Here is a 27,373-nt window from a genome sequence, read left to right as displayed (position 1 = left end):
CAGCTCTTCAATTTAGATTTTAAGCAATCTGGTAACTAGGACCCAAATTATCCTAGCAACCCTGCATTGATTTGAATAAAATACTGGAATATGAAAAGGGGAGGGTCTAAATAGAAGGATCAGTAATAAAAAGTAACAATAACAATACATTTGTAGCCTTACAGAGCATTTGTTTTGTATTAGGGGACAGCAACACCCATTTAAAAGCAGCAAAGAATCAAAAGAAAAAGACAAATAACTATAAAACTATAAAAATGTAAAACCATCCCAATAAAAAAATTAGAACCAATTGAAAAGTTGGTTAGAATTGGTCGTTCTATAACATAATAAAAGTTACCTTGAATGTGAACCACCCCTTTAAGTTAACTTTTGGTATGTTATAGAATGGCTAATGTATTGTTACTGCTTCTTTTTATTACTCATCTTTCTATTCAGGCCTCTCCTATTCATATTCCAGTAGCTTATTCATATCAGTGCATGGTTGCTAGGGTAATTAGGACCCTAGCAACCAGATTGCTGAAATTGCAAACTGGAGAGCTGCTGAATAAAAAGCTAAATAACTCAAAAACCACAAATAATAAAAAATTAAAACCAATTATAAACTGTCTCAGAATATCACTCTGTACATCATACTCTAAGGTGAACAACCCCATTAACTCATTATTTTCAAGCTAGTTGGCCAAAGAAATCGACCAATCACTTAGTGACAAGGGTTTATTTGCTTGTTATAAAGTTCACCTTTGAGTTAACTTTAGTCTGATGTAGAGAGTGATATTCTGAGACAATTTGCAATTGGTTTTCATTTTTTATTATTCGTGGTTTATGAGTTATTTAGCTTTTTATTCAGCAGCTCTCCAGTTTGCAGTTCCAACAATCTGGTAGCTAATTACCCTAGCAACCATGCACTGATTTGAATAAGAGACAGGAGTATGATTAGGAGAGGCCTGAATAGAAAGATGAGCAATCAAAGTAGCAATAACAATACATTTGTAGCCTTACAGAGCATTTGTTCTTCAGATGGGATCAGTGACCCCCATTTAAAAGCTGGAAAGAGTCAGAAGAAGAAGGCAAATAATTAAACAATTCTAAAAAAATAAATAATGAAGAACAACTGAAAAGTTGCTTATAATTGGCCATTCTATAACATACTAAAAGTTAACTTAAAGATGAACCACCAAATCCCACATTTTCTTTCATTATGTAAAAAAAAGAGCTTTATTAGTTGGTGTTCCTCTTTAGAGAGGAAGTAGTAGAAATTCATCTCTTAGGTACAGATTTTTTTTCTCTTTTTCAGGAGGCAGTTTGCCATCCCCTAAATATTGTCCCCCGAGGCAAATCAAGGTAATCACTTGGCCTTATGGCAGGACCACGCCTGTTTAAGTGTTTCAGCATGTTGTACAAGAACAGCATCTTTCTCATACACTTAACAGTATTACCAATACCATTTAACAACAGCACCACACTTATCGTCAGCTCGCTCACAGAAGGGCCGGACTTATTTCGGATTTATGTAGCCGTGACTTAGCCACTGCTATAACACAGTAAGACTTTGTTCTGTAATTCTTAAATCCTAGAGCTGCAGGTCAGGCTGTGATCATTAGAAAGAAGGGATGAACCGAATCCATGATATGGTTCGAGATTAGGCCAGGATTCGGCCTTTTTCAGCAGGATTTGGATGCGGCCAAATCCTTTTGCCTGGCCGAACCAAATCCTAATTTGCATATACAAATTAGGGGTGGGGAGGGAAATCGCGTAACTTTTTGTCACAAAACAAGGAAGTAAAAAATGTTTTTCCTTTCCCACCCCTAATTTGCATATGCAAATTAGGATTTGGTTCGGTATTCGGGTGAATGTTTGTAAAGTATTCGTGGGTTCCATCTGAATCCAAAATAGTGGATTTGGTGCATTCCTAGTAGAAATCGCCTGATAAAGAACGGACACTCCACATTGTCCACTTTGAGGACCACATTGGGCTTGTGGGCTTTTATTTAGACAGCCCAGTCATTGAGGAATTCATTAAAAGGCTTAGAGATGAGAATCCTTTCCCTAAACCTACTACTTGGTTCCTGCCAGTGATTCTTGCTTTAATTCTCAGGCCTCGGCATCAGAGCACATTGCTAGCATTGCCTCCCAACAACACCACCACAAAGCCACAGAATGCTAGCCAGACTATGGGCTGTGTCACGTGCATATCCAACATTCTTTTTTTACAGATAATATCATGTGGCAAATGTGAACACATGAATGACGTTGTCACGTTTGTAAACATCTCTGTCTTAGGGCAAAATGGCCACACAGAGAAGAGCAAGTGCATCATTCAGGCAGCTGGGTGCTGGCAGGGACAGGCAAAGCCTCAGGACATCTATGATACTAGGCTTGAAGTGACAGGCGGCAGCTAATGATCACTGTGCAAACTACGCTCACTTTAGAAAATCCCCAGAGTTGGAAGATTGCAAGCATTTGTGACTGTCACCTCTCAACACTCCCATACCATAAGCAAATATTGCTAGGAAAATATTGCCTAGAGCAAATACCTCAGCACTCACTAGCACTGGCGGGGCCCCAGACTGAGGGGTCTGCTAACTGCTTGCTCCATAGTTGTAACAAAATCCCTCCTCCAGCCGCAAATCCCCCTGTCCCCCTTCTTCAAGTGTGTTATTTCTTCATGCGGCTGCGAGATCGGGGCAGGGGTAGGTCAGGGATCAGTGCAGGCAAGAAGTGGCTCTTCTGCCGTGGGGAGTTGTCTGGTCCAGGTTTGGACTGGGATTCAAAAGAGGCCCTGGCATTCCAAGTACACAGAGGCCCAATCAGCTACCCACCAGCCCACTTAATAGTGACTTTCTATGTCATCTTATGGTAGCCCCTCTGGCATTTGCCAGAACCCATAGATTGCCAGTTTGGGCCTGGTCTGGCCAGTGGGGCTGGGTTTTTTTCCCGGGTCCCTCTGGCCCCCTAGTAAAACCACTGCTCACTAGTGAATGTTGAAACATCAAATATGTCTGCCAGGTCCAGGCCTTAAGCAAGGCATACATGGCAAGGTCCTATCGTTTAGTGGTCTTTGCCCAATGTGTTCTGTTAGCTTGGGTTGATCACACAATTTGCGGTCTACCAGAACATTTTAGTGCGTAGGCCCACTCTTCAAACAATTTTTCCTCCTTTTCTCATTCAACAGCTTTATTCTCCTAGTCTTTTTTATTTACATACTACAGCAGAACCCCCATTTTACGTTTTTCAAGGGACCAGGAAAAATTATGTAAAATACAGGAAAATGTAAAATCAGGGAAATGTGTTTAAGTAATTTTTTATTCAAGTACTGAAAGAATATAAGCACAGTAGTCAGTTTTACTTTGAGATACAGTATTTACTGTGTTAATAACAAGGGTTAAGCATTGCAGGGTTAATGTAACACTATGGGGGGCATTTGCAAGACTTTCTGTCAGTCACATACACAAACTAAAGCAATTAGTGATTGGTGCAGGACTGTATAAGGGGCAGACTAATTGGAATTGACCATTTTCAGGCAGAACCATAGTACATCTGGTTAGTATTTTAAATCTGTTCATTTCACAAATAATAACATTTATAGAGAAAAAAAAAGAAGTTTTTGGGAACATCAGGACACAATTTTGATGTAAAATCTGAGAAAACATTACTTAAAATCAGGGAAATGCATTATAAATTGGTTGGACCAAAATTAAAAATGTAAAATGCGGGAAAACTTAAAATCAGGGTAATTAATATTGAGGTTTCACTGTATAATCTATCCTTCCATCTATTTCCCTCCCTTATTCCCATTCAGAAACTGGAAATGACCATGAAATAGGTCAAATGGTAAGGATCAGGAGGGTCCACTGACACCTGGGACCACCGGGAGTTTTCCTGGTATCACAGTGGACCAGGTCAACAATGGTGGTATCCAAAAATTAGCCTTATTAGAATAGTCAATTAGCCTTCATCATGTGTTCCTTCATCGTGTCCATTAATTTACACAGCAGGGCATGTACCATGCTTTACTGAGACTAGAAAAGAGATGGATGAATATTGCACAGTGTACTATATAACACAAAGTGCATTTCCCCCAACAATTCCAAAATGAGGCGCATCTCTCACTTTGGTTCAGTGTTGAAATTCTGGCGGCAGAGCGGAAGGCTTACAGAAGCCTTCTGTTTGAGAGAGGGGGTTTCCGTGTATTTTGTCGTGGAGGGCTTCTGGCTGTTTTTAGCCAAGCCAAACATAGCCATACAGATGGTGGCTGCCTGTATGCGTAATGCTAACTTGAGTGTCAGCATTAATAAACGAAAGACAATCGGACTCATTGGTGTAAAAATCCCACTCACTGTCACTCACAGAAGAGTATCACGTTTCCGAGCAACGCCAGAATTCCCTGTCATTCACTTTCTTAAGGTGGCCATACACTGTAAGACCTAGCCAAACAAGCAAATCTTCCCTCCAACAGGCCCACCTTGGGTGGGTGATATCATGGCAATCCAATTGTTTGGCCCTAGAGCCAATTGATCGCATTATAATGAAGGGGATACGAAAAGTCGTAGCAAGGACTGCATCCATGAGCCGATGAGGTCCTCAATCCAACAGAAAAATCAAGCCTTCCCGATTGAGATTGTGCAGTGAATTTTGGCCAGATATCTATCAGGGATGCCTGTTAGAGAGCCCCATACACATGCAGATAAGCTGCTGAATCTATCTAATACGACCCAAATCAGCTGCTTAAATCTGCTTGTGTATGCCCATCCTTGGAGTTTAGGCGTAAAAACCTGATGCACGTATTAGGTACTTCTGTTCTGTTATTCAGAACCTAGTCTTTAATTTAACCATGAGCTGGACTTTGGCTATGAGATGGATCTGTTAAAAAAAATCTTTCTTTTTGCACACATAAGGCCACACGAGCATAGGGGCTTCAGCCAGGTCTGGAAGAGGAATGTAAAATAGGCCCTGCCATTTCAAGTACAGGTATGGGACCCATTATTCAGAAACCCGTTATCCGGAATTACGGAAAGGCTGTCTCCCAAAGACTTCATTATATCCAAATAATCCAAATTTTTACTTTTTCTCTGTAATAATAAAATAGTATCTTGTACTTGATCCAAACTAAGATAGGCACAATTAATCCTTATTTAAGGCAAAAAAATCCTATTGGGTATATTTTATGTTTAAATTATTTTTTATTAGACTTAAGGTATAATGATCCAAATTACGCAAAGATCCCTTATCCACTGGCTTAATATATAGTGACTCTATGGTATCTTACAGCAGCCCCTTTGGCATTTGCCATAGATTGCCAGTCTGGGCCTGGCTTCAGGACCGAATACAAAGGGTGGAGAGTGACACTATTTCTACTGACTGTATCCGCCCGCAAGTATATTACTCACATCTTGAAACCATTGTAAGATATAAAATAATTAATAATACATATATATATATATATACTGTATATATATATATATATATATATATATATATATATATATATATATATAACAAGGGAAAGTTGTGCTCACCACTATTTTTTAAAACCATTAGGCGGGGGTGCAATGAGGCTGTGACCACAAAATACATATAGTCAAATACAAAAGTCCTCTGCACTCAACCCATTATCAATATATTTAAGACAGCGACATTTGTGCATACTGCTACTGAAAAATGCCTTACCCTTTAAACAAAACAGGGATTGTTTGTCCATATATTGCAATTTATTTAAGCTGGCCAACTACGTCAAAGTCATATATAGATATATATATTTGTGTCATTGTAAGGCTAAATACAGGGACAGTGAGGGCACCAAGAAATCCAAATGTCTTTGTGCAGTGTCCTTGTTGTGACTCCTTGTTATCCTTGGGGACGGGTGTAAGTTTTTAACACACAGCAATGTCTGTCTCTGGCAGCTGTCAGTGTGCAAGAGGGAAACGACCTATTATCAGCTTCCAGAATAACTTAGGACACTCATCTAACATCATCTGACACGGCAGCAGCAGGTATGGGGTCAGCGGCAAGCTGTCACTCACCCTTACAATTAAGTGTGAGAGTGGCAAAGGATAATCACCATCAAGTGCAAGGCTGACGGAGAGATCACCATCAATTCAAATGGAAACAATGTCAAAAATCCAAGTGTTTTCATTGTGCAAAATGTTTTATCTAATGCTTTAGAGGCAGTGATTAATTATTCACAGAAGAGCTTACCATCCACTATTGTTCGTGATTGTGTTATCATATAAATGTATACTGATGTGAAATAACAAGAGAGTGCTCTGCAGAGGCCTTTTGCTATTGACATTATTTTCTTTGTTTTAGTTTACATGATACTAGCAGTTTTTCACAGCTAATATTGTGCACTTGCAACATAAGACCAATGATATGTTTATTTTTTGGGGATTTTTAGTTCTCCTTTCATCTGTCAGCATACTTTGCGACTGCATGCACAGGGTGAACTTACCAACTGAGGACAAGCACTGACAATCAGACAAACAAGCATCATTTATATCATTTTAGTAGTTTGTCCATGCTTTATATAGTCAATCAGTCTAGTTGGGGGTGAAACACATAAGAAATAACAATAGTTATGAGTCCCTCCAAAATAAAAATCAATCAAGGGTAGTTAAAAAGTACAAAAGCATTTATTAGGACGTAATGAATGGCGGCCTAACACGTTTCGTGCCTGTTTCGTGACTTTTTAACTACCCTCATATGAGTAAGTGCCCCAACAGGCACAAAATGTGTTAAGCCGCCATTCGTTATGTCCTAATAAATGCTTTTGTACTTTTTAACTACCCTTGATTGATTTTGGAGGGACTCCCAACTATTGTTATTTCTTATGGATATGCACCCGTGGACTGGGGTGAACTGTAAGTATATACTCCCTTCTATTTTTTTGTCCACATATTCTACAGATAGCTAATTTACTGTGGTAGTGCCCATACTTGCTTTTGGCACCTATTATATTTGTTATTGTGAAACACATAAGGCGTTCTACTAAACACAAAGCTTTATTAACGGGGCAAAATCTATTTTGTGTCTTCTTATCCTCATACCTTGGCAGCCCAAGTTCATTTCCTTCTCCGTGAAATGACACTCAGTAGCCTGTGCACTGTACTCCAGACTCTAACTATTTATACCCAGCTCCATAAACACAGGTTTGAAACTGACTGATAACTCTTCACCCGTCTAACCACTCAAGACTGCAAGACTATTGATTTCCATACTTGGACCAACAACATATTCATGTAAGTTTCACTTTCACCCCTTATACTTTCTTGTTCCCCCTGTGATGAGCTTTGGGTTTCTTAAGGTGGCCATACACATAGAGATCTGCTCCGCGAAATCGCCAGACAAGCAAATCTCTCCCCGATATGCCCACATTGAGGTGGGCGATATCAGGCTGATCCGATTGTGGGCCCTATGGTCCATCAATCGTATAATAATGTATGCCGGGACCGCATCAACGAACAGATGTGGTCCGCAATCCGATGGGATTTTTAACCCTGCCCGATCGACATCTGCCCAACTTTCGGCCAGATATCGATCAGGGAAGACCGTCGGAGGGCCCCACACACGGGCCAATAAGCTGTCTGTCGGCAGCTTTTATCAATCCGTTTATGGCTAGCTTCATATTTGAGCTGCCCCATGTTAATTCACTGAGCTAACATTACATTGAGACAGTTGCCCTATGAAGGGGCTGATACATTTTCTGATGTATGCTTATTTTAAGGCTCTCTACAGCAGGTTGCTCAGTTTGTGGTTAGAGGCCAGGTCCGGACTGACATTCAAAATAGTCCCTGGCATTTCAGGTACAAACAGGGCCAAACAACCGCCTAGGTCCTGGCTCCTGAGTCACACACTTGTTCCTGTTTGGCCCTGCTAAATGCTTTTCCATGTGTGCCCTGTGTTGTTATTATTATCCTTTTTTATATAGCTCAGACATTTACCCAAGGTCCTCTTAAATGGGATTGTTGCCTGCTATTTTTTCTACTTTTTACATATGTCTACAAATTCGACACATTTTGTATCTGCTGAAGCACATAGTCCTGCAATGTCTGTAAAACATTTGTTCCAAAGCCATAGAGATAACTTAACATATAGTTGTTATAAAATATGCACTTTCATAAATACATTCACTCATGCGTTTAATTTAAAACACGTTTTTTTTGGATAATCAACAAAAGATGTTAATGTAAGCAATATAACTTTATTAGGGCAATGACTGCCATAATTACTTTTGTGCTTGCAGCTGCATTTTTCTGCTTTTGAGAATCACACACACACACACATATATACCATGCATTTCTTTGGCCTATGAACACAGCTTCTTTTATAATACTCTGGTCAAAGAAAAAAAAATTCGACGAAAATTCCACAAAAAGCCATTTTCAGCTGTCATTTGTCATTTCCTTGCCAGATGCCAAAACCCGTAAACGGGGAAGACATATTTCTCTGCACCCCCAGCTTCCTGTCCGGCCTTGCACCAGTAAAATACTTAACCCTTATCTGCATAAATAAAGTCCAAGGGAAAAATGTGCTGATGGAAAGAAGGACAGCTGAATGTCAGGTGCCGATAAACCCTTAGGTACACATATTATTTATGAAGTGCCAACATGTACAGCAGCGCTGCACAATTGAGCACTTAGATATTTAACATCCGTGCCTCCTGTGTTTCACAATTTGGGGCATATTCACTTCGCATTGACAAACATTCATGTCTTTTCTACAGGAGTTATTATTAGGGATGCACCAAATCCACTATTTTGGGATTTGGTCAAACCCCTGAACCCTTTGTGAAGGATACGGCCGAATACTGAACCGAATCCTTGTTTGCATATGCAAATTAGGGATGGGAAGGGAAAGGGAGAACAGTGCGCAGCAGTTAAAAAAAAAATATGTCCTTGTTTTGTGACAAAAAGTCCCAATAAAAAAGATTTTAAGTATTTGGTTCTGGTTCGTCCATCCAAAAGGATTTGACCGAATCCAAATTCTGCTGGCAAAAAAAAAAAGGCAAAATCCTGGATTTTGGTGCAGCCCTGATTCCCAAGTAATTATGCCCCTGCCAATTTATCTAATAAAGATATATCAACCACTCCAGCATCCCATATCCTCCATGCTAATGTCCCACATACCTTATTGCTTTGTAGCATTAATTTGCCAGAGTATTTTCCCTTTGCACTGGCATTATGCCAGCAAAATATCAGTACGTTAAGCTTGCAATGGCCTACTAAAGTTTTTACGTAAATTAGGGATGCACCGAATCCACTATTTTTGAGAAATCCTTTGAGAAAGATTCGGCCGAATACCGAACCGAATCCAAATCCTAATTTGCATATGCAAATTAGGGGTGGGAAGGGGAAAACAATTTTTACTTCCTTGTTTTGTGACAAAAAGTTACGTGATTTCCCTCCCCACCCCTAATTTGCTTATGCAAATTCGGATTCGGTTCAGCCAGGCACAAGGATTCGGCCGTATCCTGCTGATAAAGGCCGAATCCCGAACCGAATCCTGGATTCGGTGCATCCCTAACGTAAATACGCGATGTCGTTGTGATGTTTACGTACTGAAGCAAACTTTGTTTGAGTTACACAAGGCAAAAAATGTCACTTTGGTAAGTCTACATGAGTACAGCTACTAGGGGAGGAGAATGATCAATAACAATAAATGCAGGAGAAAGCCCTGCAATATTATATACAGTAAAAACACCCATTTCTGTTTCTTAGGAAACTAGAAAAAAATGGTGTAAAATCAGGGAAATGCATTATGCATAATGTATAGGTGGGACCACAAAAAAGAGGGAAAACTTAAAATCAGGGGATGTAAAATCGAGGTTTCACTATACTGTAACTACATCTGTTTAAGATAGCCTGGGCTGTAATTTGTTTGCCCCTCTGGGACACCCCCATGATTTCACTACTTTTTTTTAACCCACTCAATCCTGCAAAGCTGCCTGTTAGGGGGAAACAATGAGGGGCAGTAAGCAAGTGATTAATTATCTGGATTCCACAACCTTGTGTGTGTGTGTGTGTGTGGTTTTTTTTTTCTTTTCTTTTTCTTTCCAGGGATTTTCAATAAAGAAACATTGTTTTCTGTCACTTTCTTTCCAGCTCTGGAAAAGACGCTGACAGATTTTGGCAGGCCACTCCCATGGAGCTTTGCTTGGGGAGTAGAAGGAGGTAGAGGGTGGAGGAGATGGGGGGAGAAAAGTAGGAGAAAGGGAAAAGAGGACAGAAAAGAAGAGTAAATTGAGAAGTCTTTGGGGGGTCCATTCCCCTTGTGCTCTCCCTTATTAACTCAGTATGGCGGGCGCAAAATACGACCCACTCTGTGCGCTCCTTTTGCTGCATATAGGCAGGTACTAAAGGAAAAATGGGCAGTTAGCAGGCCCGGACTGGCAATCTGTGGGTTCTGGCAAATGCCAGAGGGGCTGCTATAAGGTGCCATAGAATTTTAATCAGTCAGGACCTAGCAGTTAGAGACGGAATGTAGAAACAAAGTGAACGGGATATACTTTTCTGTTCATGCACATCCAGCAAGGGTTACAGATGTGCCATCATCCTACACCATAACTACCAGTAAAGTAATCATTTTTGTTTCTGTAAGGAATTTTGTTGCAGTACAACTTCCAGCATGCTGCCAATTTTGGGGGAGGGGTGCTGGGAGTTTATATATATATATATACTATCAAACAGAATGAAATGCACAACCATTAGTATGCAGAAACCTGGGTGCTAGTCTGAGAAGTATGTAGACAAAATGCAGGGATTGACAGCACTCCAAGGAAATACATCAAGTCAATAATTCAAATGAAAGTGGAGATTTATTGGTGATCCAACGTTTCGGCTCCGCACAGAAGCCTTCGTCAGGGAAAGAAAAGCTTTGACTTGATGTATTTCAAAAATACATTGACTTGATGTATTTCCTTGGAGTGCTGTCAATCCCTGCATTTTATATATATATACTATATATATATAGGGAGAGAGAGAGAGAGAGAGAGAGAGAGAGAGAGAGTGGCGATAATAGCGGGGGGTGCGTGATGCGCAGCCGGGCCCTGCCCCCCTCCGTACGGCCGCATTTGCCGGTCTTTTACAGAGGCGAACGGATTGCCGGGGGGCCCTGAGGGGGCGCGGGCCCTGGCCCGCTCGCACCCCCTGCTCCCCCGGAAGTTCCGCCACTCGAGAGAGAGATACCAGCGTAGCTCCTGGTAGACATCACAAGCAAATAAATAAGAAGCTGTTAGAACTACCACTCAGGATCGCAAAGTACAACCAAAAGGTTATATAGGCTAAAGCTGGCCATACACACCCTGATTTTGGCTGGACCAGAGTCCGGACTGAGTATTGGGTGTTGACATCTGGTTGACGATTGCCAAGTTGATCTATTGATCAACTGTAAATGCAAGGACTGCATTGGCACGTTGATATGTACTCTCAAGATAGGGCAAAGTTTTCATGCATAACTAGATTCAATAGACATCCAGTGTAGCCATACAATGGGTTTTTTCACAGGTAAACTGGGAAACCACTGCATTGTTATGTGGGCCTTCTCAATACTTGTTTTAAACAATCAAAATCCAGCCTGATTTGATCAGTCCAACCAATGGCAGCTTTAATAACCAGGCAAAAGGCTAGCAGGTTCACCATTAGCCCTTTTTTCTACAATACCTTACGGCTGAAGCTTCCTCCAAAAGTTGCAGCCAGGGTTCAGTGCTGCTTTTGCCATGAGGCACAGCCGCCCCTCTGGCATTTGCCAGAACCCACAGATTGCCAGTCCGGCCTGGGCACAGTGAGGCAGCAGGGCCAGAAGCTCCCACACAGAACCTTCATGTTAATCAGCTGGAAGCAAAAAATGTACACGAGAATTGATTGAAAAGAACAGTAACTACAAAAAATGAAAGTGTTTTAAAGGAATGGCAATATAGTGTAATGTTGGTCTGCACTGGTAAAATTGGTGGATTTGTTTCAGAAACTCTGCTATAGTTTATATATAAAATACAAGCTGCTGTGTAGCATGGGGGCAGCCATTCAAGCACAGGATAAACAATATATATAACATATAAATTTAAAGAATCCCATTGTATAATGTAGAGCTTAAATGTTATCTGCTGTGTATCCTGTGCCTTTTCTCCTTTTTCAGCTTTGAATGGCTGCTCCCATGGCTACACAGCAGCTTATTTATATAAAATATAGTAGAGTTTCTGAAGCCAACACATCAATTTTACCAGTGCAGAGCAACAGAACATTATAGTTTCATTACTTTAAAACAATTTCATTATTTGGTGTTACTGTTCCTTTAACTAAAGTCTTAGGCTAGGACCAGATGGGGCTGAAATCAGCCTGCTCAAAACCACAGGCTGATTTCAGCACCGCAAGCAGTATCCTCTTTTTCTTTCCCATGCGGAACAGGCCCGAACTGGTAATCTGTGGGTTCTGGCAAATGCCAGAGGGGCTACCATAAGATGCCATAGAAAGTCACTATTTAGTGGGCCGGTAGGGAGCTGAGTGGGCCTCTCTGAACTTGGAATGCCAGGGCCTATTTTGACTCCCAGTCCAGACCTGATTCGGAAACCCTTGTGTCGGCTCTGGCGCAAACACTTGCCGGATTTTGGGCGAAAAACCAAGAGCCTTTGTATTTTGCACCAAAATCTGCCGTGAGTGTTCTTTAAATGACTCTGGTCAAAGTGTGAGAGGTTGAAAGACTCTGTCAGCGCCATCTGCTAAACTGAATGTTCTACATGTGCACTTCTTTGACCTAAGGGTCAGTTAGACAGGTCCATGTGTTGCTGTGTTGAACACAAATCTGGTTGTTTTGGCTATTATCTGTTAGATTGCACAGGCAAAAAAAGTGGCTAGCTATAGCTGTGATCGTCTTCATTTAGCAGCAGTTGGCCTTCATTATTTATTTTTTATCATTTTTAAATTATTTGCGTTCTTCTGACTCTTTCCAGCTATCAAAAGGGGGTCACTGACACCATCTAAAACACATGCTCAGTAAGGCTACAAATGTATTGCTACTTTTCATTGCTCATCTTTCTATTCCGGGTCTCTTCTAATCAATGCATGGTTGCTCAGGTAATTTGGACTCTAGCTACCAGATTGCTGAAACTTCAAATTGGGAGAGCTGCTGAATAAAAAGCTAAATGACTCAAAAAACAAAAACTCTTTGGCCATTTATACATGTTGACTTCTGTGATGGAATAGGCAGTATAGCATCAACTATACTGAGACCAGACTGGATAGCAGTGGTTCAAAGCTAGAAGATCAATTAGGGTAAGATTTGGGGTGGATATATATTTATTGTTTTATATGCTCCTAAAATTATGACTGATAACACCAAGGTTTTGCTGTAACTAACGGGGGGATTAGGGCTCTGAACAAATGCCAGTTTTCTGGGCAGGTCTGGATTGGAAGACCAACACTGTCTTATCAGCTTCAGTCTAGTTTATATCATTACAGTATGAGACTGTTTTGCACATTTATACATGTGATCACATGAGCCTTTGCCTCGTCTATTGCTTAATAGCACATGATGTCATCTGACCTATCAACCTTATCTGTCTTATCTATTAACCCTCATAAGGAGCCTTATAACAGAGCTCTTTTTTGAACCATGACCCTGGGTTCTATCGATCTAATCGCCACACTGCCATCTTACCCATTCTTAATGGCGTAACTACATGAGGTACAGGTGGCCATATAAGACCCTAATTAATGAGCAATTTCAATATAAATTGGTAAAACCGCTAAACCTCTGGATATGTTGGGGGCCTGAAAATGAATTTGCTGTGGGACCCAGTATCATCTAGTTACACCACTACCCATTCCAATGATATGGGGACTTTATAGTAGTAATGAGTAAAACATGTCACAGATAGGGTTGCCACCTTTACTAGAAAAAAATAACAGCCTTCCTATATATTTATCTTTTTTCCCTATCAATAACATTGGGATCAGCCATCATTTTTACCGGCCAGGTGGCAACCCTAGTCACAGATATGTATTATACTTGATCCCTCAGTCATACTAGCCATGTCTAGTGTGTAAGGCTTGATAAAGGGCCCAGGAGGCCTGAAACGTTTTTGAATGACACAATAAATTACATGTTTTCTTCAAATCGACAGTGTGCTGCTGACATCTGCCTTAATTGGATTGTTTGACCCTGGAAGCAGGCGTGGGTCCTTCAGCTTAGCACCTGATACCACAAAAGGTATTTAATCAGGGTTTTAAGCTCTCTGCCTTTGATACTACTAGCCATGTCTAGGGCAATGGCCAGGCCCGGACTGATCTGATCTGTAGGTTCTGGCAAATGCCACAGGGGCTGCTATAAGGTGCTAACAGCTGGTGGGGGGCTGTTTGGGCCTCTGTATGGGCTGAATGGGCCTCTGTGTACAGTGTCGGACTGGGACACATGGGGCCCACCCAAAAACATTTGACCAGGGGCCCACCATGTAATATTGGACCAGGGCTCACTCACACTACTATTATACTCCTCACTCAACCTCTAGTCTACTAGTCTCTTTTCTTTACATACTATAATCTATTATTCCATCTATTTAGCCACTTAGTTCTCCTTGAAATAGGGAATGGCCATGAAATAGGCCAAATGTCTAGCAACATAAGGGCCCACTGACACCTGGGCCCACCGGGACTTTTCCTGGTTTCCCGGTGGGCCAGTCCGACACTGTCTGTGTACCTGAAATGGCAGGGCCTATTTTAATTCTCAGTCCGGACCTGGCAATGGCCATATAATCTCCTCTATCAAACAAGGTTCAAGGCATGATTATTTAGCCTGCAGCCCCCCTCCAGATGTGGTATAAATCACAGCAGCACTGGCTTTTGGGGAGCTATGGGAGCTGTAGTTAAACCCCAATGAGAATGTTACTTTAGCAACACGTGCTGTGTGTTCTTACAAATTACTTATGAACCTTTAGAGTCTCACACCCCAATGGTCTTGCCTGAGACAGCACCCACTCTCACACCCAGCCCCCTGCTTTTCACATTCCAGCGCCAGAGGGGTTAACCTTGGCCCCATTCCCTCAATTGTCCATTGAGCAGCCCTTTTTTTTTTCTAAAGTAAGTGTCAGTTTGCATGAGTAGGCTCCGCCCCTGTATTCTGGCTGGGATCCTGCTCCAGCAGCTCCACATTAGCAGTTGAGGCAGACACAAGAGACGGGTCTGTTGCTGATCTCACAGGCAAGGGATCCCATCACTACGCGACCCCAGTGAGGAAAGGGACAGATTGTGTGCAATCCCTGGAGCTCAGCTGTGATTTGCTTTGTGCTCTGATTTTCTTGCAACTTTGAAGGAACTTCAGTGCCACTTGGACTGCAGGAGAGACTGAGGGCAGGACACAGAAAGAGAGAGAGAGGGAGGGTCGGGGAGTGTAGAGCAGAGAGAGAGAGGGGTCAGTGAGTGCAGGACAGAGGCGCATAAGGAAGAGGCTCTAGTTGGAGTTCTAGGCGTATGTAGAAAGGGCTGAGAGTTCTTAATAGGAAGGACAGCCCTCCCAATATTCCTGGGGAAAGTTGTTGTTTGTCGGCCCCCCTGTGGCTGGTCGGGGGGAGGCGGTGCAATGGCGAGCAGCTTGTAACATACAAAGACATTCTGTTGCAGAAAGAAAACATCTCATTCCTAAGGAGGCTGCAGGAAGTTTGTTCTGGGAGGGAGGGGTGCAAGGGGAGGGCAGCAGTGTGATGGGGGGAGAGGCTGGCTGTGCGCTGGGCTGGGGGGGCTAAGTGCAGTGTGACGAGGGGGGAGCTTACATGTGCGCTGTAGGGGGGTGGGAGACACAACTTTCAGGGGGTCTAGCCGGGAACTGCACAAGCAGCTCAATCCATTCCTTCTTCTGCGAGGGAAGTTTTTGGGGGGTGTCGAGTCTCACCTGGATGGAGGATTGGGCGACGAGCCCTCTGTAAAGGAGAAGTAGTCCGCGACTTTCACAAGGGACTGTGTGAGCGGAGTGTTGTCGGTAGCGCCGGCGGAGGAGTCTCATCATGCCTCAACTAAACAGCGGCGGGGGGGACGAGCTCGGGGCTAACGACGAACTCATCCGATTTAAAGACGAGGGGGAGCAAGAAGAGAAGAGCCCCGGGGAGGGATCCGCCGAGGGGGATCTGGCCGACGTCAAATCCTCGCTGGTTAATGAGTCGGAGAATCACAGCAGCGATTCGGACTCGGAGGTGAGTCTTCCCCGGTACTTTGTGTTGTAGGAGAACGGGAACAACTTCTCTTATTTTTTTTCCTACTTTCCTCGCAGTCGCACGTGTGGCTGCACTTTCCTTACCTGCTAGTGTTCCATTCACTTCTTTGTTTACTTGCTTTATTCATTAATTCTACGTGTGGCCCCTGATGGAAAGACCCCCAGCAATGGGATTCATGCAGGGAATTAGGGCCCCAGCGCTATAACCTTATAGGCCCCTGGGAAATAAACATTTTCATATATTCTGAGTATTGAAACTGCTTATCACTCAGCCCCCAGCAGTCACTCTGCATCTTCCATAGGGAAGCCTGGCTTAGCCACAGACTGAGAGTAAGAAAGGGGTCTGATAGGGTGGAATGTAATCTTTGTACTCTGTGTTACTCTCATTGATGGGAAAGACCAGGTGGCCTGAATTCTGCCATCATATTCTCTTTCACTTATCCCCTATACCAAAAAACTCTTCTTGAAGGGGCAATTTGCCCTATAATAAATATTTTAAGGCCATTTGCAACTCATAATTTTTTTTTATTATTATAGTGACTTTTGAAATAGTTACATTTTTCTTTGTTCTGCCCCTCAAAGTTTTTCTTTATCTGGTTGTTATGACTTAATTGCCCTAGCAACCAGGGAGTAGTTCGGAGGCCAGAAAGGAAGGGTAATTGGCAAAATCTAATCTAGAGACATAAAAAGAATAACAAAACTGGATCCTCACCTTTGATTTTTTTTTTCTTGGTTGCTGGGGTTAGCAGCCTTGACAACCAGATTTCATTTATGCAGGCTGATCAGTGTTGGACTGGCCAACTGGGATACCAGGAAATCTCCCGATGGACCCTCCTGTTTCTAAACATTTGGCCTATTTCATGGTTATTCCCTGTTTCGTCATGGGAAAAAAAATCCATAATGATGGAAGAATATAGTTAGTAGGTATAAAAGACCAGGAGAATAAAGAGGTTGAGTGAGAAAAGGAGGAATAATTGTTTGGAAAGTGGGCCCATGGTCTAATGTTTTCTGGTGGGCCCCTGGCATCACAGTCTGACACTGAGGCTGATAATGGGCAGAGTTGCAATCCTGATTATTTAATGAAGACCAGTTAAAAGGCTACTTACAATAGACCCATCTGTGATGCATTTAAAAATTAATATTGAGGTGACCGTGCTCTTAAATCTCTGGATCACCTCCTTTTGCTGTTATGCTCTAAATTCCAGCACCCAGAGTTTGATAAGAACCGAGAAACCATTGGTGGCATCCCTAATATGCAGGAATGCCCTTATACACAGGCTGAGATTTACACACACACACCGCTACCAGCCCTGTACTATTATTCACAGCTCTACAGGCCCAATCCTGGCGTAATATGTGAATGAGGCACAATGATTGTGTTGTACAAAGTGATACACTATACTAATTGAGGCCAGCACAGATTGTACAGCAGGCTCCACTCTGCAGCACTCGCGGAGGTGGTTCCTTTCCTGCCAGACACTGGCCTCTTTATTGCAGTCTGCGCTCTTGTGTAAAAAGATAATCACTCATATTATATGCCTTGTCCAAAACAGGAATGTGCAACCTTCCAGATGTTGTAGAACTGTAGCTCCCAACATGGCGGATGTAATTCTGTAACATCCCAAATGGATGGAGGTTGCCCCGTTTTGGTCTAGTCTGTTTTCTGCTGAGTTATTTGGCAGCTTCATAGAAAAAAAAAAAAAGGCAGCCACGGGTATCTGAAGAGGGTGCTGCCATACTTTTGGCATTGGTAATAAAGTTGTTATTACTTGATCAAAGTGCCCAATGGTTGTAAAAAATTGTAGAAGTTTACCCAGCAGTATATGAACTAATCTCTCATACACGGGAATACAGTGAAACCTCAAGTTTACATCCCCTGTTTTTAAGTTTTCCCTCAGTTTACATCCCACCAATATATATAAAATTTTAAATTTTCCTGGATTTGACACCATTTTTTCTGGTCCCCTGAAAAACCTAAAATGTACTGTACTCTTGTTCTGATGAACAAAAAAAATCTTTACTTTCCTGATCTCTTAGTCACTTATTTTAGACATGTGTATTAATTTATATTTTTTTTGTGTGTCCTCTATACAGGTCGAGAGGCGCCCCCCTCCAAGGGAAGCCTTTGAGAAGCATAGGGATTATCTAACTGAAGGTAAGTCACCCACCCCTGTCAGCATTGGCTCATGTGTTTTTTATGTATTTTGTGTTTGCTACAATTGACTCTGAACTGGTGCAGTCTCTAGTAGGGATGCACCGAATCCAGGATTCGGTTCGGGATTCGGCCAGGATTCGGCCTTTTTCAACAGGATTCGGATTCGGCCGAATCCTTCTGCCCGGCCGAACCGAATCCGAATCCTAATTTTCCGTATGCAAATTAGGGGCAGGGAGGGAAATTGTGTGACTTTTTGTCAGAAAACAAGGAAGTAAAAAATGTTTTCCCCTTCCCACCCCTAATTTGCATATGCAAATTAGGGTTTGGTTCGGTATTCGGCCGAATCCTTCGTGAAGGATTCGGGGGTTCGGCCGAATCCAAAAAAGTGGATTCGGTGCATCCCTAGTCTCTAGCATTTGGCTCCCTAGTATGGAGTGACAAAATGCTAAAAAATAAAAAAATTGCCTAGAGTGTGCCACTTTAAGACCAACTGGTTTGCCTGTCAAGCGGATCTTGGGTGTCACGGAAACTCAGAATTGTCCTTTCGTAGATTTGCACATGCGCAGGATTGTCCAGTTTAAGGACAGGGTTGGGGGTGTGATGTCACAATAGTGATGCAGTGGTATCAGCAACTATTTACATGCTATTTAAGAAGAAAAAAAAAAAGTCATACCATATATTCCGAATGAATGAACTTGCTTCTGCAGATTGCAGGATCCTGACTGTGGGAGTAGTTTGAATGTTTATAAGCAGTGGCCATAAAGGGGCCCATTGTCTGTTTTCATGATACTTTGACTTCTTGGTGTAGTGTAGTCTTTAATTTGTATTATCTGTTTCCATTTTAAAGGGCCTAGTGTAAGGGAGATAACCTTAATCTTTAGCCATCTCTGTATGTCCCCAGTTAATGGCAAGATTAACAGTAACCCTTTTATATCTTTAATGCCCAACCCAAAGCAACAAGCAGACAGCCATAGCTTAAAAGCCACAATATTCATTTCATCAGCTTTTGATTGGTCTAGAACAGTAGGAATAATGAAAGCAGCTGTCTTGATTGGCTACCTTTAAATTATTGGAGTGGTGCAAGGCACTCAACAATGTTGGATATAGGGTGATGATTCTACTTGGGACCTGCTAACATCTGATTTTAACGTGTTTTAGCACTTCGGAGGCAACAGGATGCAGCGTTCTTCAAGGGACCCCCTTATGCTGGGTATCCTTTCCTGATGATCCCAGATCTTGGAGGGCATTACTTGCCCAACGGTGCCCTTTCACCCAGCGCCCGAACGGTAAGCATCTTAATCTCTGCCTAATATTACCCGTGATAGTGTTGCTGCTCTGAACTGGCATTTTTGCTGTATGAATCTTGGGAACTAAGCAACAACTGTTTTGTGCCCCCCTCCCCAACCTTGATCTTAAAAAATGTTTCACGGTATATTTGTGCTTGTTGAAATAATTGTATTTAACCCAATATTTCTGTGAACAAGGAGAGATTACCTTCCATAGTTCTGGTGTTGCCAGTCTTTTCCACTGACAGGGAATGTGCCTATACCACCCATGCCTCATGCCATTGATTTTAAGGTCATCTGTCATTGCACACATTAGGGTACATCTAGGCTTTGAAATCTGACCAGTGTGTGCAGTGACAAGTGGATATCATTGAAGTCTGTGGCCTGGGTGTTGTTGGCTGTTTTTTTTTTTTCCCTAGTCATTGTTTTTATACCCAGAGGAAAAAAAAACAAAAAACATGTCTTACATTATCCTTGGGCTGCATACATGTTGGGAGTTTACACCGTTGCTCGTTATTAGTGTATAGTAACCCAAAAAATCTACCTGGTGATGCTCTGCAATGTCTTAGAAAGGGGGCTTGCACTGCTGATGCAGATCCCATGTTTGTTTGCTCTCCAGGTGCATTCATTGTGCATACACAGCTGATTTCAGCAAAATTCATAGGTTTATCATCATAACTGGACCTGGTAATGGGTTTTGCTTAGCCCTTTTTGTGCTGGGGCTTTTGGATCTTGCTGTGCCACTTGTTTACCAGTTGATCACAATCTACAGATCTGGCACACAGATGATCAGAATATCTGTAACGTTCTCTTCCTATGCGCATTGATGTGTTCTGTTTATAGGCTGCCATGATTATGAAAAGCCTATGCTGGATTTTTGTGGCTGCTTCTGGAGCTTCTCTCAAAAGCCTCAGGCACTAGATTTGGGTGGTATGCACTCTGGGACCATGACTGCATTCTGTAAAAATGGTCAGGGCTTTGTGAGAATAAATAACAGTAGTTTTAGCTGAACTTGTTCAGATTTGTGTTTGGGTAAATATATTGATGGGGCTGTCCTGCCTGGGATGGTGGGTTATTCTTGTGATCCATGATTCACTGTTTTATCAAATTCCAAGCATATTTTTGACTGCATACGCTCCTGTATGTGTGACACATGATATAACATGTATGTGTGGGATGGATTATGTTTTCTAGTGGTGTTTATTTTGCTTTCTGTGGGACTATGTGAATGCTGATGGTCTAAAAATCCCTGCACCCTCATCTAGCCATTAACTAAATGGCTATCCCTCTTAAATTCACCATCTGTAATAACATACCATCCCTGGAAAGAATCCTTTCTAAGCAGCTTTTGTGTTCGGCAAGTTTGTCTTCTATTATTAGGGATTTTGAGAGTAGTGTTTGTATAGCTGAGGTCTTGGTATCCACCTTTACTAGCCATATTTACTAACCATATTAGTAACAAAGGGCATTGCTGTGTTTTACTCCGTTGCGTTGTCATATGTGTGTGCTGTTTGTCACAATACCCCTATAAATGGAAAGGCGGACCTTTGATCAGTACAGAAGAATAATGCTCTCTTATTGTACTGAAGGAATTTAAATTGCTTGCGTCATTTTTCTGTTGGTCAAGGAAGCAATTTTTCTTGTCCTTCATTTCCTGTTGTCTTTCACTCACAACAAACAAGCCAGGAGTGCAAATGGTAAAGGCATCCCTTGTCCTTAATCGGGGGTAATACGTTACCTGAACAATTTTTCCCTTTTTTAATGTATGCATTCTAAGTGAAAAGTCAGGATGAGACTTTACTTTTTGGTCTGGGGGTTTTGTTATGTATTGGAGCTGGGTTTTACTAAACTGTTGTCATTCTCTTCCTGCATGATAATTTAGTATTTTAGCATTTAAATAACTGAAAAGCCTGCTGTGGCTCTGCTGCTTAAGTTAGGGATTGGGATAACTGTGGCCCTTCTAGTCCAAACTGTGAGGAGACAAGTTCTAGTACAGCCACAGCTGGAGAGCAAGCAGATTCCAGAGCGAGACAAACAGTCCCTTCTAAAACAAAACCAACTTTGGCAAGTGCTCAAACCATCTACTAAGGCTAAAAGAGCTGTTTGGTCAAACAGTATGGCTGCTTACACCTGTAAATAGAAATGTATTATCCTTCTTTGTATTATTCTAATAAATGCATACAACTATTTTTCTATTGACCTACGTTATTTGCAGGGTAGCACTTTTATTTGTATATTTTAACTATTTATATTTGTAGGAGCAGCCACTGTTTTCTTACTTGAGAAAACTCTAGCCCAGGGGTCTCCAACCTTTTTGTTACCTTTGAGCCACATTCAAATGTAAAAAGAGTTGGGGAGAAACACAAGCAAGAAAAAGTTCCTTGCGGTGCCAAAAAAGGGCTGTGATTGGCTATTTGCTAGCCCCTATGTGGACATATAGGAGGCTCTATTTGGCAATACACCTGGTGTTTATACAACCAAAACTTAAAATATAAGTGGCTTTGAGGCCACTGAGAGCAACATCCAAGGGGTTGGTGAGCAACATGTTGCCCATGAGCTACTGGTTGGGGGTCACTGCTCAAGCCAAATAGGTGAATGAAACCCTGCCCTCTAGTGGTTGTATTATTCTGAAAAAAATGGTAGAATGCTCTTTGGCATTGCTAATTGGCTTTTTCAACTGGATTTCTTTTAGACCTGGGAGAATATTCATTTATTGTAACTCCAGAGAGCATGACTACTTTATTCCATTGCCCTGTTATAATATTCCTCTCCATCCCAGTTCCCTTAATCCTGAAATATGCTACATGGGCATTTTTGTGCCCAGCACTGCGCAGGCCAGAATGATTTTCTCCTTCGCACAGACCAGACTTTGTCTTCCATGTCTCATATTCATGTTTATTTTTGTGCCTGAATAGAGAATTACTGGACTGCAGAAAATTAAACTGAAACGCAGAACGTGGCTGGCAACAGGGTTTGTTTTTTCCTAGCAATCAGAAGGTTGATTTCTCAATCAAGTAAAACAAAATGGAGGATGGGTGCTGTCAAGGGACAAAACGGGCAAGAGAGCTTAGAGTGCCCAGAACTAAGATGGGACAGCTGCTTGTACAATGGGGGGCTGTTTCTGTAAGTGGGGAAAGTAAAATCATTAGGATGCTGGGTATGTAGGATATGTGGTGAATTTGAGAGGATAAACTCTCAGCAGCTTCCATATAAGCACTAATTTGCATTAGTAACTGGCTACCAAATAACCCCCATATGCAATAAACAGCACTAAAGCTGGCCATAGACGCAAAGATCCGATCGTACGAATCAACGTATCGGATCGGACTTTCCCATCTCCCGACCCTCCACTAACCATTCAGATCAAAGCATTACCATTCCGATCAAATAAAGTAGTTAAAGAACAGATGAGCCAATGTTCCTACGATAGTTATGTCTGACAAAGCTAGTGACAGTCTCCCACTGAAAATCGTACGATCGGCAATACATGAAGAGATATTATCGGCAGGCGACAGAAATTTTCTAACCTGTCCGATCGATCAAACGACCAATATCCGCCGGACGAAAAATGTCGGGACTCTCCACACACTGTCCGAAAATCGTACGAGTCCAGGATTTGTAAGATCGGATTGTTGTGTCTATGGCCAGCTTAAGTTTGCCCTGGAGCAGTAACCCATAGCAACCAATCAGATTGTTGCTTTTAAATAGGTGACCAGTAAATTCTACCTTCGGATTGGCTGCTATTGGTTACTGCTCCTTATTACATGACCACAAGTGTTTTATTACCTGTCCGGATAGGATTGTGTAAAATTCTCCAAGGAAAAATTTGCTCTATTTATTACCTTTACCCTCCTTTACAATTTTTCCTCAACTTGAAACCAATTCCCTAGAACTTCGCACCCTTATTTTATGAAGTAGGGCCAAAGTGCCTTCGGCAGTACAGGTATAGGATCTATTATTCGGAATGTTTGTACATAAATATATACATAAAATGTTCTACTTATGGCACACACAATAGCTGTGTTGTTTCAACGACATATGTCACACAGGCCAATTTGAACAACTGTGGGGATCAAAACATCCTTCTCTCCTGTCACTGTTTCCCATAGAGATACAGTATATAGGAACCATGCAGTTTATGCTAGAGCCAGCATTTCTAGGCTATTTTGATGTAATAGCGGTCATTGGGATACAAGGCTGAGTGCTAATTGGGATGTGCAGGTTAACGGCACACTCTGTGGGAGAATCTGATGTTCTGAGCTCTTGTACAAACAATGTGCAATGGGTTAAACTGCTGGCGGGGACTAAAGAAACAATGGAGCTGTTGGTGGGATTATCTTGCCCCTGTGCTTTTGTGTGACTCCCTCTTTCATATTTAAAATGCCCCCCTAATGCTGTTAATGAGACTGTATTGTGTGCCCTGTTTTGGGAGGTGATTAGGGAGAATTGTCAGGCTGCAAATTGAATTCCTCCACAGGCAGGAATGATGCTCTGTCCTGATCTCTCCCCCCCCCTTGTGCATTGCAAATTGCCTCGCCCTGAGGGCCAGGAGGATGGTTTCTATGGCATTCTATACAACCGATCCCTACCCCAAACAAGACTCCATTACAGAACATAGCTGGTGGCTAATTACAGTCTTATACCTACCTAAAATACCCAAAATATTTCCCTGCCCAGTCTCACTTGGGGGGTTGTAGGTAATGAATAAACTTCCCACTGCTAACATTCAGCACATCTTGTTCACGTTTATTCATTTTTAACTCTCTCCACCTCCTTATTATCATTACTATTGTCAATGAGGCTCCTGCTAATTACACACAGCACAGTGCTCACTATTACTTCAGACAGTCCAGATCTGGTTCTGGGACAGACGAGAGAAGGACATTGTCCCTGGGCCCCACACAAAATAAATAATGTCAACTGAAGGTTTGATAGGATTTATTTGTGCAAACGGTTAATACTGGTGGACCTGCCTATGTTTAACTCCAATTTCTTTATAATACACGAGAGCCATGAATATCCTGTAAATGATATACTTTATAATACACAAAAGCCATGAATATCTTGTAAATTATATCCTTATAAACGGCGACTAGTGATGTCATCCGTTATAAACGGTGAATAGTGATGTGATTTTTGTCACATGACTCTAAAACTTGTATTACAATAAATAAAGTACCCCTTGTTGGAAAATATGAGGAAATTAGAAGTAACCTCTGAGTTCCATGACCTGTATGAAAGCACTTGGCCTTCGGCCTCGTGCTTTTATATGGTCATGGAACTCCTTGGTGACTAATAATATCCTTATATTTTACAATAGGGGGTACTTTATTCACTAGATAAACAGTGCTTGGTGATGTTATCCTTTATAATCGGAGCTTAGTGATGTAATTTCTGTCACATGACTCACTGAATGTGGTGTATTATAATAAATAAAGTATCCCCTGTTGCAGAATAGGAAGCTATTAGAAGTCACCCTGGAGTGTGTTTTTATATGATCATGGAACTTCTTGTTAACTTATAATATCCTTATATTTTACAATAAGGGTACGTTATTCATTATATAACCTCATACATGTTACCCCAAGCCTATATAATAAAGTTGAAGTGTCTCTGCGTCCAGTCCCTGTGTCCGTGGGATTGCCTACTGCGCATTTGCCCCACGGACCGTCTCTGGCGGCCCGTTCTAGCGCCCGTTAATTTCACGGGCTTAATGTCTAGTGTATAATAATGACTATTTTTACTATACTGTGCGTAGTAAGGGAAGGAAGCACAACCTGTGGTCCTACAGCTGCCATAGATACTTCTCACAGTACATTATTGCATGTGTGTAACGTTGAATACTGTTAAACTACAACTCCTAGTATACAACGCTCTAGTGGAGTTGTTCTATAAGTGCTGTAGGGCAGCTGACTTCCTAAACTGGCTTTTTGTGGGGGGACCCCCACCTACTTGCACCGCTCCAGGCCCCATTTTCCCCAACTATGGCCCTGATGGCATCTCCTGTTCATAGTTTATACCTGGCAATACATGAAAATATCTGCTTGTTTGGTCAGACACCAGTATAGTGGGTCAAATATCTGGATTATGAAAGGTAATCTTGTGAGCCAAAAAAAGAATGGGCATGAGTTTTGGTTCTTGTTACCCAGTGTATGCTGGGCGTTTCCCCACAGATAAAATGCCACCTTACCATAGGCACTGGGCTATTCAATGGATCACCGTGCCTAAAGTTGTTTATCAATGCCGTGCTGATCTGCTAAACAAATAAATCATGAGGTAACTGCTGCCAGAATTTGAACCCAGGCATCAGCATTAAAGGCACAATATTCCAACCACGTGCAGTGGAGTATGCGTTTCCATGCTGAGTTGAATTGAGAAATGCTTCATTCGAATACTACTGCTTGGGAAATTTCAGATGACTTGGCCATTGGGCTGAGGGAAAGTTATTTATTTTATGGATACTAATGGCAGATTAAAAAACATGATGGCAGCTCCTGCATGTATTACTAATAAAAACAAGAGTTTTTTTGTGGATTGTGCTATGCCTATGAGCTTCCCTTAATATATATGTAAATCGAGTAAACATAACCCCTACCTCAAAATAAGGTTATACATGTGGCGACAGAAGGACTTTAAATCCCGTTGTGGGTGTGGATTACCCTCTTGGAGGTTTGGGATGTTTCAGCTCTGCCTATGGTTTAGTGCTTACACTAAGCAAACACAGGCGAGGGTGGCACTTCAGTAAATAGCACAAGAATTCAGATGTGTTTTTAGATGTGGGGGTTGTCCGAGAGTCGCTAGGGGTTAATTCTTGTCATATTGCTACATTGTGTGTGGTACTTGCCATTGAGCGGTTCACTTAAAGAGGTTGTGCACCTTCTAAATTAACTTTTAGTATGATGTAGAGAGTGATATTCTGAGACCATTTGCAACTGGTTTTTATTTTTTTATTATTTGTGGTTTTTGAATGATTTAGCTTTTTATTCAGCAGCTCTCCAATTTGCTAGTTGCTAGGGTCCAAATTAACCTAGCAACCATGCACTGATTTGAAAAAGATACTTAAATATAAATAGGAGGGGGCCTAAATAGTGATGTGAGTAATAAAAATTGCAATAACAATACATTTATAACCTTAAAGAGCATTTGATTTTAGATGGGGTCAGGGAAATCCGGAAAAAGCCAAATATTTCAAAAATTAACAATGAAGACCAATTGAAAAGTTGCTTAGAATTTGCCATTCTATAACGTACCACTGACGTTCTGGAATGGCATTTCTTACTTGTTTATCAATTCAATTATTTATTTTTATAGCAACAGCCTTTATGCAGCACTGTACAGGACTTTATAACAAACAAACAGACCTCAAATATTTTAACAAACAAGGGTTTTCAGAGTAAGAATAGGAGTACAGGGTCCTACTCAATAATTATTGTATTATTGCTAGGGTCCAAATTAGCCTAGAAATCATACAATGATTTGAATAAGAGACTGGGCTATGAATAGGAAAGGGTCTGAATAGAAAGATGAGGTAAAAAGTAGCAATAACAATAAATGTATAGCTTTACAGAGCATTTGTTTTTAGATGTGGTGAATGACCCCTATTTGAAAGCTGAGAAGGATCCAAGGAAAAAGGCAAATAACTAAAAAAAAAAAAACAGAGGACCAATAGAAAAGTTGCTTAGAATTGTTCATTCTATAACAGTGATCCCCAACCAGTAGCTTGTGAGCAACATGTTGCTCTCTA

The 27,373-nt window shown here is 41.6% G+C and overlaps 1 protein-coding gene across 1 annotated transcript in view; it reads left to right on the top strand.

The window, feature by feature from the left end:
• The first annotated feature begins 15,931 nt into the window (after nt 1–15,931).
• The window catches only part of tcf7l1.L (transcription factor 7 like 1 L homeolog), a 39,277-nt gene continuing 27,835 nt past the window's right edge, over nt 15,932–27,373 (top strand). Inside the window, 3 exon segments of the mRNA NM_001088014.1 lie at nt 15,932–16,168; nt 18,283–18,343; nt 19,502–19,629. Coding sequence (NP_001081483.1) covers nt 15,983–16,168; nt 18,283–18,343; nt 19,502–19,629 — 375 coding nt within the window. The 5' untranslated portion in view covers nt 15,932–15,982.

Source organism: Xenopus laevis, chromosome 3L, assembly GCF_017654675.1.
Source record: "Xenopus laevis strain J_2021 chromosome 3L, Xenopus_laevis_v10.1, whole genome shotgun sequence".
In the NCBI taxonomy this organism is placed as follows: Eukaryota; Metazoa; Chordata; class Amphibia; order Anura; family Pipidae; genus Xenopus; species Xenopus laevis.
This window is presented reverse-complemented; position numbering and strand designations above follow the sequence as displayed.